The sequence below is a fragment of the Carcharhinus amblyrhynchos genome, chromosome 2 (genome assembly GCF_965287045.1).
Source record: "Carcharhinus amblyrhynchos chromosome 2, sCarAmb.v2.hapA, whole genome shotgun sequence".
In the NCBI taxonomy this organism is placed as follows: Eukaryota; Metazoa; Chordata; class Chondrichthyes; order Carcharhiniformes; family Carcharhinidae; genus Carcharhinus; species Carcharhinus amblyrhynchos.
Genome location: NC_137325.1, coordinates 92,755,892 through 92,772,577, shown reverse-complemented (window position 1 = coordinate 92,772,577; position 16,686 = coordinate 92,755,892). Strand labels below are relative to the sequence as shown.

At 39.3% G+C, this 16,686-nt stretch overlaps 1 protein-coding gene across 2 annotated transcripts in view; it reads left to right on the top strand.

The window, feature by feature from the left end:
- LOC145356532 (cullin-1) overlaps nucleotides 1-16,686 on the top strand; it is a 119,279-nt gene that overhangs the window by 81,050 nt on the left and 21,543 nt on the right. For both annotated transcript variants that reach the window (XM_080209294.1, XM_080209284.1), the window contains exons 9-14: nucleotides 1,399-1,529; nucleotides 5,268-5,375; nucleotides 6,886-6,992; nucleotides 8,951-8,999; nucleotides 15,335-15,466; nucleotides 16,220-16,337. In XM_080209294.1, the coding sequence (XP_080065420.1) occupies nucleotides 1,399-1,529; nucleotides 5,268-5,375; nucleotides 6,886-6,992; nucleotides 8,951-8,999; nucleotides 15,335-15,466; nucleotides 16,220-16,337 (645 nt within the window). The remainder of the gene's footprint in view (nucleotides 1-1,398; nucleotides 1,530-5,267; nucleotides 5,376-6,885; nucleotides 6,993-8,950; nucleotides 9,000-15,334; nucleotides 15,467-16,219; nucleotides 16,338-16,686) is intronic.

Sequence of the window (16,686 nt, the reverse complement as noted above, 5' to 3'; positions counted from 1 at the left end):
AAAGATATACTTCCATTAGAGGTACTTCAGAGAAGATTCACTAGATTGATCCTTGGTATGGTGGGGATTTTCTTCTGAGGAAAGGTTCAGTAGTTTGGGCCTATGCTCATGGGGGTTTAAAAGAATGAGAGGCAACCTTATTGTGACGTTGGAATCTCAGCAAGTTTGCAAGGCAAAGGCAAGAGGTTTTCTTCCTTGTGGGAGAGTTGAGGACCAGAGTGCATAATTTCAGAATAAGAGAGCACCCATTTAAGGAAGAAGTGAGAAGGAATATCTTCTGAGGGGCGTGAATCTGTGGTCTCCTTTTATCACAGACTGTAGACTGAATTGTTAAGTATGTTCAAGATTTTTAATCAGTAAGGGAATTGAGGGTAATAGAATAAGATGGGAAAGTGGAGTTGAGGATTATCACGATCTCATTGAATGACTGAGCAAACTTGCTGGGCCAGATGGCCTACTTCTGCTCCAACGCTTTATAGCTCCTGTAGAAGGCAACTGTAAAATGACTGACCTTTCACCTAAGGGAACAATCTCCCCTCAACCTGCTTTCACAGGTTAGGGAACTGAGAGACAGTGATCGTTGCTTGCCAGTTGCTTAACTCCAATAGATGCTCTTAATTTTGTTCAACAGCATGCATCTAATCTGTTCATTGCCTTCCTAACAGTCTGTTTTGGCTTCAGAATGGTCTAGTTCTGCTCCTATATCTTATGAGGCTATTTCGCCACCCCCTCAGGTGGACATTGAAAATTCAATTGCATTATTTTGAAGTACAGCCTGTAATTATCCCTAGTATCCTCATTGATATTTATCCCATAATGAACATCACAAAAATCAATCATTTGGTCATTATCACCTTACTGTTGGAAATTTGCTGTGTACAATTTGGCTGTCACCTTTCCTACATGCAATGATGACTGCATTCCTTCAAAAATACTTCATTGAATGTAAAGCACTTACACAGTCTAATGTTGTGAAAGGCAGAAGTTTTACTTTTTAACTTTCAGGTGTTGTGTTCAAATTTACCACTGTTTTAAATCAATATATGTTAAATGATTCAGTGATAGAGAAACCAGCGTTGTAGAAAAATGATTTTTCTCTACAACCAGGTACTGTGAAACATTGTTACAGATCTGAAGTAAGGACTACTATAAAAAAAATTAAAGTTTTTTTTCTGTATGTCCTCTTTATTCTTTCTCAATTGCAACTGAGTCTGATGCATTTTTTTTGAGGATAGCTAAAGGCCAGTGTATAATTACAGATTCTGGTGTGTATTTTCCATTTTTAAAGTTTTGTTTATTATTCGAGTCAAATAACATGTCCCAGATTTTGAATAAGCAGAATGTTCAACTCTAATTATTATTTTGACATTGATCAGATTTGTCTTTTTGGTTTGGCAGATCTGGGTAGGATGTATAACCTAGTTTCTCGAATCCAAGATGGACTTGGGGAGCTGAAGAAGCTTCTAGAAACACACATTCATAACCAGGGTTTGGCTGCCATTGAGAAGTGTGGAGAAGCAGCTTTAAATGTGAGTTATAGAACATTAATCTGCAGAAAGTTAATCTCTGATCCCCTGGTTACTTTGTCTTCTAATTTGCTGTCTTTTTACAAATGTTGCTGACGTCTGATTAGCTATGCTTTTCATGCTTTTTAAAAACTTGCATTACTTTCTTAGTTCTTCTTGTTTTCCTTCTGGCCTCCCCCTTACACCACCATATCATCCTTTCTGGAGGCAGAGAGGATTTTGCTTCCTTGGGCAATCTTTAAAAATATGTGTGGAAGAAAAGTACCAATAAGTATGATTTAAAATGCTGGCAATGCCTATAATTTTGGTTGAGTCTGGCTTATCTGCTTTGAGTAAAACTTAAACTAGGCATGTCATCTTGCTGAAAATTGAGTTCCTTTTCTTGTGATTGTAAGTTTTTTCCTTTTGCTTGATGTAGCTGTACACTTTTTTTTGAGCAACTGAACTAAATTGCTGTCATGAATCTACACTGTTTTTCTCATCAGAATTCTTCTGGTGAGAGACAGAAGGCTGTCAAAATCTAGGCTGTAGCACTGGAGACTTGTATTGCAAACTAGCTGCACCGTTAGCCATGCCATTCCAGTACAGTTGCAACCACCCAATAATATGGGAAATTGGGTGTTTCCAGCAGACAAAAAGCAGGACAAATCAAATCAATCCAATTACAATCCCATCAATCTCAATCATCAGCAAAGTGCTGACTGATCTTGACATTGCTATCAAATAGAATTTTCTTAGCAGTAACCAACTCATTGATGCTCATTTGAGGTTCTGCCGGGGCCATCAGCTCTATACCTCAATTTAGCCTTTGTCTAAACATGGACAAAAGCTGCACTGAGAAATTACCCTTGACATCGAAGCAACATTCAACTGAGTGAGGCTCAAGGGGTCCTGTCCTAGTAAAACTGAATGGAAATCAAGGCAAATACACTCCACTGTTTGGAGTCATGCTCAGCACAAAGGATGATGGTGATGGTTATTGAAGGTCAATCATTTCAGCCTAGGGTATCGTTGCAGGAGTTCCTCATGGTAGTGTCCTAGGCTCAACCATCTTCAGCTGCTTTATCAATCACCTTCTCTTCATAAAGTCAGAATTGTGGATGTTTGCAGATGATTGCGCTGTTTAGTACCACTCCTTGGATACTGAAGCAGGTGTGCCCATATATATGCAGCAAGATTGGACAACATTCAGGCTTGGGCTCGTAAGTGGCAAGTAACATTCATGGCATGCAAGTGTCAAATAATGACCATCTCCAACAAGAAAGAATCTAACCATCTCCCCGTGACATTCAAGGGCATCATAATTGCTGAATTGATGAACATCTTGGAGTTACAATTGACCAAAAAATTTACAGATCCAGCCATACAAGTACTGTGGCAACAGGAACGGGTCAAAGGCTGAGAATTCTGCAGCAAATAATTCACCACCTGATTTTCCCCAAAGCTGGTCCAATATCTAAGGCACCAGTTCAGTCGCTCATGAGGGAAACTCATCACCCTCTTGGGGCAATTAGAAACGAACAACAAATGCTGGCCATACCAACATTATTCGTCTCAGGAAATTTTAAAATTGGATGTGTAGTGAAGGACACACAACTTGCCTAGATGAGTGCCAGTCAAGAAGCTTGACATCAACCAGAATGAAAAGCAGCTGCTTGATTGGCACCCCATCCACCACTTCTTTGCTGCCTCTCTGTGCTGGTGGTTGTGTATACTCTATACAAGATGAATGCACTGCAACAAATAGTGAAGCCTCGACGGTGCAGAGGGACCTCGGGGTCCTTGTGCATGAGTCGCAAAAACCCAGCCTGCAGGTGCAGCAGGTGGTCAGGAAGTCGAATGGGATGCTGGCCTTCATAGCGAGGGGGATTGAATATAAAAGTAGGGAGGTCTTGCTGCAGCTGTATAGGGCATTGGTGAGGCCGCAGCTGGAGTACTGTGTGCAGTTTTGGGCGCCGCACCTGCGCAAGGATATTTTGGCCTTGGAGGGAGTGCAGAGGAGGTTTACTAGGCTGATACCGGAGTTGAGGGGGTTGAGCTATGAGGAGAGGCTGAATAAACTAGGCTTGTACTCGTTAGAGTTTAGAAGAATGAGGGGAGATCTCATTGAGACGTATAAGATGATGAATGGGATGGATAGGATAGAGGTGGAAAGACTCTTCCCGCTCAAAAAAGACAGTAGGACTAGGGGGCACAGCCTCAAGATAAAGGGGGGGCAGTTCAGAACGGAGTTGAGGAGGAACTTCTTCACTCAAAGGGTGGTGAATCTCTGGAATTCTCTGCCCGTTGAAGTGGTGGAGGCTGCCTCGCTAAATATTTTTAAGAAGCGGGTTGATGGGTTTTTGATAAGAGAGGGGATTAAGGGTTATGGGGAGAGGGCGGGAAAGTGGAACTGAGCCACGACAGATCAGCCATGATCTTATTGAATGGCGGGGCAGGCTCGAAGGGCCAGATGGCCTACTCCTGCTCCTATTTCTTATGTTCTTATGTTCTTATTTGCCTGAACTTTCCAAATCCAAGGCTTTGATCATCTGTAAGAACAAGGGCAGCTGAAATATTGAAACACCGCCGCTTATAAGTTCCTATCCCAAGTTTCACACCACCTTGGCATGGAACTATACCACTGTTCCTTTACTTGTCGCTGGATCAAAAGCCTGGAAGTCACACATCAACTGTATTTTGAATGTACCTTGACAAAATAGATCGCAGTGGTTCAACACCTCAAGGGCAATTATGATTGAGTAACAAATGCTGACCTCGTCATCTGTGCTCACCATCCAAGAACAAATAAAAAAGAATTATAACAAACTAAACAGAATTTCAGTAATTTCATTTTTGAATCGCAGCAGAAAGTCTGCCTGTAAAATAACTAAATTTAGGTTTGCTTGGCATAAACAATGAATGATGTGAATGTCGAAGACTTTGGCTGGTTAATTACGGAGCCTGGGTCTTGTTATCACAGTTCAGCAACATGTTCACTCGCGCAGCATGACCATTATGTTCATACTTTTAAATTGATGTTTAGGGAGCCATTGCAGTTTAATACTTGTGATGTTGAAACATGCGATTAACTTTGCAGGACTTGGGTTTGCAAGATTCTTATTCAATGAAGTAAACTGAACAATTTGGATTCTTGGTCATTGCCCTATATAATTTCAGTCCAGTTTTAAGTTTCAGCATGAGTCACAAAACAATGGAAACTTTGATTAAACAGTCTAAACAATAAACTGCAAGTGTAGTTGGCATGTATCACTATGTTGATGCTGTCAAACTGCTTTAGCAGCCAGGTTTAGCGAAGTGCTGATTCGATGGTGGAAATGTATATTACAAGTGCTAACGTTTTTGCACACATTTGCATTAATCTGCTCATACGTGTTAATTGTGTTTGTGCGCAGTGGCGACAGCGCATGGAACTATCAACGTATATTAAAATCAAATTTCCCATTCTTTGGGGCGACTGGAAAGTGGGACTGGGCCAGGAGCAGGTGAGTGTGCTCCCCCAGAGTGAGCTACAATACCACTCACTGAAATGACTTCTGTATAGGGCGATGCGCTACCAACCACTCCACTTTCAATCTCCAAGCAGTGACCTAGGCTTCTAGACTTGTACACGAGCATGTCTCGAGTGCATCCAAATAAACTTGTTGAGTTGTGTTTTAAAGCTGTTATTCATTATTTTCAGTCTTCACACTGTGATTAGTATATGCATATCTATTTTTCATTTTTTTTTGTTTGACCCAGGATCCCAAAATGTATGTACAGACAATTCTGGATGTTCATAAGAAGTATAATGCATTAGTGATGTCAGCATTTAACAATGATGCTGGTTTTGTGGCTGCTTTGGATAAGGTAAGATGTTACTTCTAGCAATTGATGTAACTAATTCAATAGTTTCTATTCACATTTACAATGTAGCAAGGAAATAAATGCAAAGTTGGTGGGGGTAGGATCAAGAGAAAAAGCACCGATCAGCAAAAAAAGTGAAGCTCAAAATTGCAAGGTCAATTGCTGGATGGCATGTTTTGTTCCACCTCGTGGACCCATGGTAAGTTGAAGAGAGCCCTCATAATGCTCACTGGGTTATAACTGATGTAACGAAGCAATTTTTTGACCCAACTAGGTTCACTTGGATTTTTTTCTTTCTCTCCACCTTATAAATTGAGCAAAGGGATGGCTCCAGTCTATGGTAAAATTGTAATGGGGAAACGAGTTTGGAGAGTTTTAACAGCTTACCATTGTACTCTGTCAAAAGTCTCCAGTGGCAAAGATCAAAACTTCTATCCTTCTGGATAATTGATAATCCATTATTCGTTTTATTTGGGGTATGGGTGTACAATTTATGTCATCAAGTTGATGAGACCTGATCGTTTTCAGTGTACAGTTCTCTGCAGTTTAGTCACTGATGGAAGTAGTGCTGTGCAACCAGTCTCATACTTCCTTAGAAAAAGGCTAAGACACTGTTGCCCCTTGCAAACATAGCAGTTGTCAAGTGTTTGAAGCAGCTGTGCAATGCAAAATGTCTGTGTGGTGGATTGTAAGGATGCAGAGGCATGAAAGCTTCCTGCCATGGTAACCTTCACTTAAGAAGAATCATTCCTTTCCAGATATTGTTTGCAGGTTGTGCTTTAGCAGATGATTACAACTCTGACAGCCTTCCTTGGGAAATAGTGGCAGCCAAGGCAGGTCTCTAGTGACATGTCCAGGTAGGTTTGGTGGGGGTTTTAAGCTAGGCCCTGGTGTAGGATTAATCGACCAAGTGCTGCATTATACTTGTATTAGTCCATTTGTCTTTCCCATGACACAACACTTTTTCATGCAAAAGGTAGTGAAAATCTGAAACTTGCATGCTCAAAAGACCATGGATGTTGTGACAACAGAAATTTTCAAGACTGAGCGATAGAATTTTGTTAGGTAAGATTGTTGAAGTACATGGAGCCAATGTAGTTAAATGCAGTTGAGACACAGATTCAGACATGACGTGGCTGAATGGTGGAACAGACTTGAGGGGTTGAAAGGCTTGTCGTTCCTGTGTAACCTGAAGAGTAAAGTCTGTTAAGTCACATAAAAGACTATTAAAATAGTCTGTTAATAAGTAGTTGACTTTTCTTGTTAATGAATTAAAATAGGATTACATTTGTAATTTTAGCACACAATAAAAATATGAAAATCATGAATGGTTTTCAGAGCAATCATTAAATTTGTGGAAAGATTGTACAAGCATTTGATTAGAATTCAGATAAAAATTATGAATGTCAGGATTTGAAATTGTTGTCTGTCACTTGGTAATGCCTAGTTGAATATGTGAAGATCTAATCCATTCTTTTCATAATACTGAAAAATGTTGCTTGCTTTTATGCAGGCATGTGGCCGTTTCATAAATAATAATGCAGTGACAAAAATGGCTCAGTCGTCAAGTAAATCTCCAGAACTTTTGGCACGATACTGTGATTCGCTACTAAAGAAAAGGTAGGATCTGGGGAAAATAAAGCCAGAAGCTTTAAATAATCATTGCTCACAAGTTTAATTGTAATACACAATAATGCTAGAAACATACAGCAAGACAGGCAGCATTTATGGAGAGAGAAAAAGTTGACATTTTGGGTTGATGACTTTTCATAAGAACTGTTCGATCATGCTCCTGTGCTCTATCCCTGAAACCTTGCCAGTTTATTTCCTTCCTATTGTCTATCGAATTTTCTCTTAAATTGATTGCCTTAACTTCCACCAGCCTTGTAGGCCATGAATTCCACGCCATTCCCACTTGCCACACAAAGAGAAAGGTTCTCCCATGTGTTCCTCCATACCTCTTGTCTAACACCTTAAATCTAAGTTTTCTATTTCTTAAACCATCAGCTAATGGGAACAATGTTTCTTTGTTTATCTTTACGTAAACCTGTCTTTATCTGAGACACTCTAACAGATCTCCCTTGTCCTTCTTTGCTCCACGAAGAACAATCCCTGCTTCCCCAACCTAACCATATAACTAAATTTCTTTATTTCTGGAACCATTCTGGTAAATTGTTTTTACATCCTTCTAAAGAAACTTTACATCCTTTCCCAAAGTGTGATGTCAGAACTCAGCACACTATTCTAGTTGTCGCTTAATTAAAGCTTTAGAAAAGTTCAGAATAAGTTCCCTGCTTTTGTAGTTGATGCTTCTTATGAAATCCAAGACCCCTTGTGCTTGCTTATTCTCTCTCTCAGACGGGAATTTTTCTGTGGGTTTCCCGGCGGTGGGGAATGCAAAGAACAGAAAAACCCCATAAAATCCTCACTATGTCCAGTCAGCTTTGAAGATTTGCATTCTGGAACCTGTGAATCATTCTGTCCCTGTACATTATTTATAACTTTGCTATTAAGCTGGATTGCATCTGCCAAATGTGTTACCTTACACGTCTCTGTATAAAATTTCAGCCCCCTCTTGTCTCTTGTTCTGCTGGCCTACCAAAGTCATTGTAGTTGATTGATCATTCATGGAGGATAATACAATAGACCTGAAAGGTCTTGGACCTGTTGGATGTTACCAGCATTTCCTGCTTTTAGTTTGATTTTCAACATTTGCAGTATTTTGTTTTGGTGTCATCCTCATTTGTTAGCCATGCTTCCAAGGTTGGAGGTTTGTAAATCTTGAAATGTTATTCTGTATTCCAATGTCCAAGACAGTTATTTATATAGTTTCAGACAATACTCCCAGATCATACAACTCAGAATTTCTTAAAAACAAAGAATCCTTTGCCAATCATCTTAAATCCTTCTCCTTTTGGTTTTCTGACCCTCTTACCAGTGGAAACAGTTTATCCTTATCTGCTCTTATCATTTGAAATATTAAATCTCTACTTAACCTCCTAAGCTCTGATGATGAGAATTTCAGCTTCGCCAATCTTTCCACATAACTAAAATCCTTTAGTTCCAACATAATTCAGCTAAATCTTCTCTGCATCCACATCAAGGCTTTGACATCTTCCCCAAAGTGTGTTGCCAAAAATGCAACAGAACAGGACAGTTTATGTATAACTTGTGATTTATAAAGCCTAAGAAGTATATCTTCCTTGGTTTTGTACTCCCTGCCCCTGCTTTGAATAGTGCTCAATTCAACTAGGATTGTGTGCTAAATTGTTGCTTAACAAGGCACATTGAGTTCAGTAGGTCTGGTTTCCAGCCTGTGAATTGAAAATGCATGGAATAACTTGCACAGGGTAAAATTCCGATATTACAAGATACTTTATTAACAATTGATAGACATCCTGTTCCTTGGGAATGCAAGAATACAGTGTAACATTGGATAATACTAACTTCTGTTTGCTTAAACATACTTTAATGCTGCCCCAATTTCTCACACAATGGATAAATACTATTGAAAAACTATGGTGTTATCTTCTAAAAGTGTGTATGGTTTAATAAACATTTTAATTTATGCTGTACAGCTCCAAGAATCCTGAAGAGGCTGAGCTTGAGGATACACTTAACCAAGTGGTGAGTACTGCTGAACAGTTAATACTTTAGACTTGTTTGCACAGGATAGTTTTGCCATGTGTTTTGACTTTTTTGGAGATTGCTTTATTTTCGGAAGCAATGCAGCAGTTTTAATCTATTCATGTAACTGGTATGGAAAGTTAGTGTTAAAAAAATCTTAATTAGCCCCTCTTACACAATCTCCTGATAAATCAGCATTGATTGAGAATAGCTAATCTGTAAGAGCAGGATCGAGATGACCTCCTGCTTGGACAGATAGGTGGCAAATAACAATTGCACCATAAAAATGCGAGGCAGTGACCATATCTAACAAGAGAGCCTCTAACCACCCTCCGTGGTCTTCAATGGCCTACAATCATGATCCTCGACATAAGCAGTCTGGATGTCACCATTGAACAGAAACTCAACTAAACCAGACGCATAAATCCCAAATCTGCCACTACAGGTCAGAGACTGAATATTCTGCAGTAAATGGCTCACATCTGACTCTTCAAACCTCCCCACTATCTAAAAACCACAAGTTAGGAGTGAGATGGTATGCTTTCCATTTACCTGGATAAGTAGCGGCTGTAGTGGCATTCGAAGCTCAGCACCATTGAGGGCAACATAGTCTTGATTTGCACCCTAACTATCAACTTGAATGTCTACTTCCCTCCTTGTAGATTGATTGAAATGTGTCCTTTTCTACAAGAATCTCCTACATAAGTTTCCTGGAATAAAGCTATCTGATCCACTTATCTTGGTATCATCCTTGAAAAGTTCAGTTTCTGATACAAACCATGGGTAGAATTTTCCAGCTGCGTTTGCCCCAAGACTTGAAAATTCCACCTGAGATCATCGGACCTTTGCATGGTGTCCACTGCCCCTGCCCGTTGTGGGCAGGACAGGAAAATTCAGCCCCATATCTACATTGGACTCTAGTCATAACTTTAGGTTTTTTTTGGGGGGTAGATAAATTAGGATTTGGACCCAATGTGGCTGCCATTTTTGAAGGAACACTAATTTTTCAAGGGGTTGCATTTTTCTCCCTCTGCCTCTATGCTGTGCACCAGACTTTCTGGTCTCTTCGGTCCCAGATGCACCTAAGCGCCTCAAAGATATGGGGCAACCTGCATACTTTGATAGAAGTTAGGGTGTGCATTTCAAAGTTGGGTTAAGGTTAAGGTAGCCATATCCCTAATGAATTGTCTTCGAGAACTTCGTTGAAGCTCTTTACCCTTCAGTGATGCACACTGTCTTGGCATCCAGAAAAGCACAGACAAATGGTCAGCAGGGATTTGTTACATAGGACAAAGTCATTCAATTTCAAACAAGGTTGTATCAGTTGGAGTGTCTCAAACTTGTTCACTTAACTGTGTGTCTGTGGAAAATCCATTGAAAGTATGCTCTGAAAAAGAGGCTCAGGAGTAGTGGCCTCTAGCACCAAGAACCATATTAGTAACATTCAACAGTTGTCCTCTTGATCTTGTAAACCAGTGTGTGTCCCATTTTGTTTTGTTGTCTTGAATGTAGCATACATGTTTATCCTTTTTGCCATGCGTTGAAACTCCACTTAAAGGCATTTCCTTTATCCAAAAGAAGAAGAAAGTTACTCTGGAAATGCTTGCCAGTGTTCACCTGTAAATAGAGAAATATTGCATAGCAATACGTAGGATGTGTAGTGCAGAAATAGGCTGTTTAGCCCAAACTCTCCATGTTGGCCTTTATGCTTCATTCAAGCGCCTTCCCATTTTCCTCTTAATCTTTCATTGTAACTCTCTTTTCTCGTCTTCGTATGTGTGCTTATCTAGCTTCCCATCAAATGCATCCAAAATATTTGATTAAATCAGTCCCTGTGGTAGTGATTTCCATATTCTCTCAATTCTTTGGGTAAAGAAATATCTTCTAAATTCCCTATTGGATTTATTGCTGACTAGCTTATATTGATGGCTTCTACTCACAAGAGGAAAGATTCTGTCTGTATGAACTCGTATCAGACCTTTCATAATTTTAAAGATCTCTAAGTCACTCTGTCAGCTGCCCTCTTTCAAGAGACCAAAGCCCCGACCTGTTGATCCTTTCCTGATATGCGTAACCATACATTTCTGGTATAATCCTTATAAACTTCTATGGACCACCACAGTTTACATGATGACCAAAGTTTCACACAGTACTCAAACATGATCATGGTTAAAGGTTTAGCACGACTTCCCCATTTTTCGATTCTAACACTCTAGAAATAAAGCTAGATACTTGGTTTGCTTTTACTAATGGTATTGCTAACCTGTAGGGCATCCTTTTATGCTTGATGTGCACTCTCAAATCCCTTGGTCTCCCTATTACCAAAATTTGCACTTCAAGTAATACGTGACCTCCCTATTTTTCCTACTGAAATATACTACCTCACATTTATCTGTATTGAACTTTGTTTGTCAATCCTTTGCCCATTCTACAAGCTTATTAATGTCCCCATATGTTGCAGTTGCCCTCTGTATTTCTGCCACCATTTTCTCCCACCAAAATTTTTCATTACAAAGTCCATAAATTGTGTACAGCAGTGGTTCCAGTATGATCCTTGTGGAATGTCAATTCTCACCGTCTGCCACTTTGAGTAAGTATCCACACTTGATGTCTATCTTGAAGCCAGCAAGCAACCCATTCTGCCAGTTGACCCCAATTTCATGTTCTTTGACCTATTCATTAGTCTGTTATGGGCATCTTATTGAAGGTCTTTTGAAAATCCAGATAGTAGCTGGATTTCATATGAATTGGTCACAATAGATCAAAGATAATGTCAGAGACCAATATGGATAGTTTGGCGAGGACAAGATTTGAGCCTTTGATAGGAACAGAAATGACTCTATTTGGGGAACTGGGTTGATTCTGATATTAACATAATTGGATCACAGTAAGGGGGAAAAGCATAATGGATCACAGTAAGGGAAGGTGGTGGCATATTGGCATTGACAGTAGACTATTAATCCAGAGACCCAGAGTAGTGCTCTGGGGACTCGGGTTCCAATCCCACCACCACAGATGGTGGCATTTGAATTGAATAAAAGTCTTGAATTTAAAAGTGTAATGATGACCACAAAATCGTTGCCAGTTGTCATGTGGTTCACTTCTTTTAGGGAAGGAAATATTTCGTCCTTACCTGGTTTGGCCTGCATGTGACTCCATAGCAAGATGGTCGGTCACAAGATGACTCTTAAATGCCCTGTTCAGGGGACATTTAGGGATGGGCAATAAATAATGGCCCAGCCAGTAACACCCACATCCTGTAAATGAGGTTTTAAAATGTGCACTTGGTTTTTCCTGGTTCATTCACTCCTTTTTCTCTCTCTCATTTCTTTTGTATCCTATTTCTCATTTCCCTTTTTCTGTCATCATGGGTCTCACTCTTTGCTCTCATGCATTCATCCAGTGCTGTAGGCAGGTTTCAAATCATATCTGTTTTACTTCAGAAACAGTTATGTTTTTTAAAGATTTTACGTAGTGGAAAAGGGCTCCATATTATTCCTGAATAGTGCAGTATGTTGAAATTTAGTTTAATATGGTGCAGATGTGCAACCTGTAGGGGTTTCAGACCTGCCAATCATTTTGAGATTGAGCATGGTGTGTGTTGTGAAGTGAACCACGCTGTTAGATAAAGATTCAGGAATCTAATTTATTTGACAGATTTTGTTAAGACAGTATACGAGTAATACAAGCACGCTATGCTTCTATACATTCACTTCCAGGAGATCCATCAGGGCTAGGAACATTACCTAGGAGCATTACCAATCAAGGCTATTCCAAATGCTCAGTTCTAACAGGGTTTTCGTCTTCATTTATACCTTTCCTTCCTAGGTATGTCTTGTTTCTTTATCTGCAACTGTTGATCTATAATGACTCAACAGATGTTGCATGATTGGCTTAAATGCGAAACTGTCATCTAGGTACCTGAATTCTTTTCTGTCCCAGTCTTCATATCTTCTGTAGACTGTATTTTTCTTACCTTGTATACAGAACACATTTCTGTATTTTCTACGTAATGTTGTATTTACTTGACTAACACTGGTACTGTTTATTAATATTATTCATTTTCTGGTTATTTATCTAATTCAAAGATTAATTAACACTCATGTTGAGCCCAATGCTTTATGCTTAGGTATACTTATGATGTGGAGATGCCGGTGTTGGACTGGGGTGGGCACAGTAAGAAGGCTCTCAACACCAAGTTAAAGTCCAGTAGGTTTATTTGGTATCCCAAGCTTTCGGAGTGCTGCTCCTTCATCAGATGTGTGAAGGAGCAGCACTCCGAAAGCTCGGGATACAAAATCAACCTGTTAGGCTTTAACCTGGTGTTGTGAACTTCTTAATAGGTACAGTTAAGCAATTAGTTATCCTGTGCACAGATATCCTTGTTTGTTTTATCTCTGCCTCTTTATCAGTTAAGTTCAGCTAATTGTTTCTGCTGCATTTACACATTTAGTTCTATACTATCATTCTTTATGTCTATTTGAAGCCAGGATATGCTGTTTGATTGTTACTTTGCGTGGAAAATTCCACATCTCTCCTTCAATCCCCTGACAACTAATTGCCTTTGCTGTATGGGTTTGGATTACAAATCTGTTTCCTACCTCAAGCATTGGTGTATCTCAACTCTGTGTTCTTCCTGCAAGTCGACCATATTTCTCATCGTGTTTAGATAATATCTTTAAATTAAATAAGCAGGAGCATTATAAAACAATCATATTAAGCTTTGCAATGTGATCTTTCATTTAAATGATGAAAATGTTGTTACAGAAAATGGTTTAAAGCACCATCTTAAAGGAGTTGAAGAGATTTCGGCAAATTTTATCCTTAACTAGTGCATGGGGCCTTGATGGCAATGGAGCAATTAAAATCAGAAATGCTGAAGAATTAAGAAGGATATCTCAGAGGATTGTGGGTTGGAGCAGAAAATGGAGGATCAAGGCCATTGATGAATTTTGAAAATATGGATGGGTTTTTGAAATTGGGCTTTTACTTTACTGGGAGCAAAATGTAGGTCAACAAGTGCACTGATGGTGGGCGCATGGAACTTACTACAAATCAGGACACGGGCAGTAGAGTTGACCTCAAATTTATGGAGGATAAATCTGAAAACCTGGTCTGAAGAACGTTGGAATATTCACTGTGGATGTTACAAAGGCAAGGATGTGGGTTTCAGCAACAGATGAACTGTGGCAGGGCCTGATATGCATAGAGAGTTGGGATTTTGAATGTGAATGTTGGGGAGAGTGGGCAGGGGGGTTGGTGGTTCTTTGCTGATGTGCGAAGTAGCTGAGAAGGATATATAGGATGGAGACTGATGCAAGGAAATAAATTAAAATGATTGTATTTGTGTTTGATTTTAATGGAAGTAGTGAGGCTGTGTGAAATGGCAAAGTTAAGGAGATGGTTGTGAATATTGATTGAAATTTATATGGAGGGCGAGATTAAGGGAATACAGGAGAGCAGCGATCTCAAAAGCATGATGAAATAAGATGGAGATTGAAATCACCAAGAATTAAGTGTCGGTGTGATGTGTGAGGAAGCTGTGGAGAATAATGAATGATGGTGAAACATGTTTTGTGGTACCTTGGTGGCAATAGGAGACATGGATTTGCGAAAAGGAGTAGAAAAGGGGTAATGCTCAAAGCTGGAGAAAGTGCCAGAGGAAAAGGGAGACATGCACATGGGTGAATAGCCATGTCACCACCATGGTGATCTCAGTAGGGATAGTGGTAGAAGATGTGACTTGGTGGGGAAGCATCATTTAGAAGCTGTCATTTACCCACAGACAGGTTTCCATCAAGACTACAATGTTGCTGCAATCATCCACAGGAAGTTCATGGATGGAAATGGCCTTGTTCATAAGTGATCAGATATTCTAGAGGGACTGAAAACCTGGCAGAATTCACAGGGTCAGCAGTGAAAGGTTGGAGCTGTTCATAAAGGTTGGCAAGATCAGATCCTAATAGGTGCACTGGGTGGAAGTTTGGCAAGAAAATAAGGTGGGCCCTTAATGAGGCAGTGCCAGTTGCCTCAGTGGTCTCTTCTGAGAATGCCAAGAAAAACAGAGGGAGGCCATAGGCTGATCTAAGAGAGTTCGACTTGGCTCTACCATTATGTAATGTGGATATTTTGGCCTGGAATGTTTTTTTTAGAAGGGAGGTAATTAGCTGTGTTTAATGTCACGACCTTTCGGCAACATCATCAGAAAACTGGTCTCCATCTATACAGTTTGGAGATTTTTATGCTATTCATTATCTTTTGTATCTGCCGCAATAAATTTTAAATCCTTTTGTAATTTATAAACTACCTATTGATTTGAATTGTTTGATTTTCAGATGGTGGTGTTTAAGTATATCGAAGACAAAGATGTATTCCAGAAGTTCTATGCCAAGATGTTAGCAAAGAGACTGGTTCATCAGAACAGTGCGAGTGATGATGCAGAAGCTAGTATGATTTCCAAACTGAAGGTCAGTTGGAGTTTATTTAAACTTGGTTTGTAGTTTTGTTTTACATTCATGGTTCCTGCCACTCTGGTCTTTGTTGAGCTGACCAATCTAAGTCAGAGGACGACTTGGATTTTCTTTGTTTGCTTGGCTCACTTTCCCAGGAGGCACTTGATTTATGAATTGAGACATTACAAATGTCTAGACTTAATGCTCTTTTTTTAAAAAGAAGTAATTTAATAATGATGTAGCTAGTGAGACCTTGTTGAGCTGAGTATGGATGTGTGAAGTTCTTATTTTGCCCCCAGCCTCATGAGGAGGCAAGTAGGTAATGACTGGTTTCTTTTTTGCATTGTTCTGAAAATTAAATCAGTGCTAACAGTTTTTGTGCTCTACAAAAGTGACATTGAAATAAAATAAAACCATGCCGTTATATAGCACATTATTTCGTGAAAACCCAAACAATTTTCAGAATGTGAATTACTTTGAAATATTAAGGCAAACTTTGCAATTTTTCATAAATATGAATCGCAGTCAGATGAAGTTTTTACTTTTCTGCTGTGTTGCCTTTGGGCTGAGGCATTTCTCAATGCCACTATTTAGCACATTTCCACTCCTTTCTTTCCACCTTTGTTCTCCAGGTTGTGTACTTAATTGGGATAAATTAGAATTTAATTGAGTTTAATGTAGCATTGCTCAGAAAACATTCTTAATCAACATTAATCAAACTGTTAGGCTGAATTGCAATTACCTGATGAGTTTTTCTTCTTATTTCAGCAAGCTTGTGGCTTTGAGTATACCTCTAAACTCCAGCGTATGTTTCAAGATATTGGTGTGAGCAAAGACTTGAATGAACAATTCAAAAAGCATTTGTCTAATTCTGAGCCACTTGACTGTAAGTATAAATTGTGAATGGTCTATCAAGTTGAAGGGATGTATGTAGCATTTTTCCTGGTAATGAAAGGTTATTTAGATATAATCACTGTCAACTATTTATCATAGACTATCAAAAATTCTGACTATTTCATTAATCCTTTAAAAAACCTAATGTGACTTCTGGATGTGTCTGAAATCCTCACAGTCTTGGCTGTAATGGAGGGGTTAACTCATTTGTTTTGAGTGAACTATAATGGGGAGAGGAATTTCAGTTCAGTGTTCATACATTAACGTCCCACCAGCAAATTTTCATGGCCTATGTACTTCTGTTTTTTCTTTGTAATTTGGCTTGTCCATTTCAATCTTAA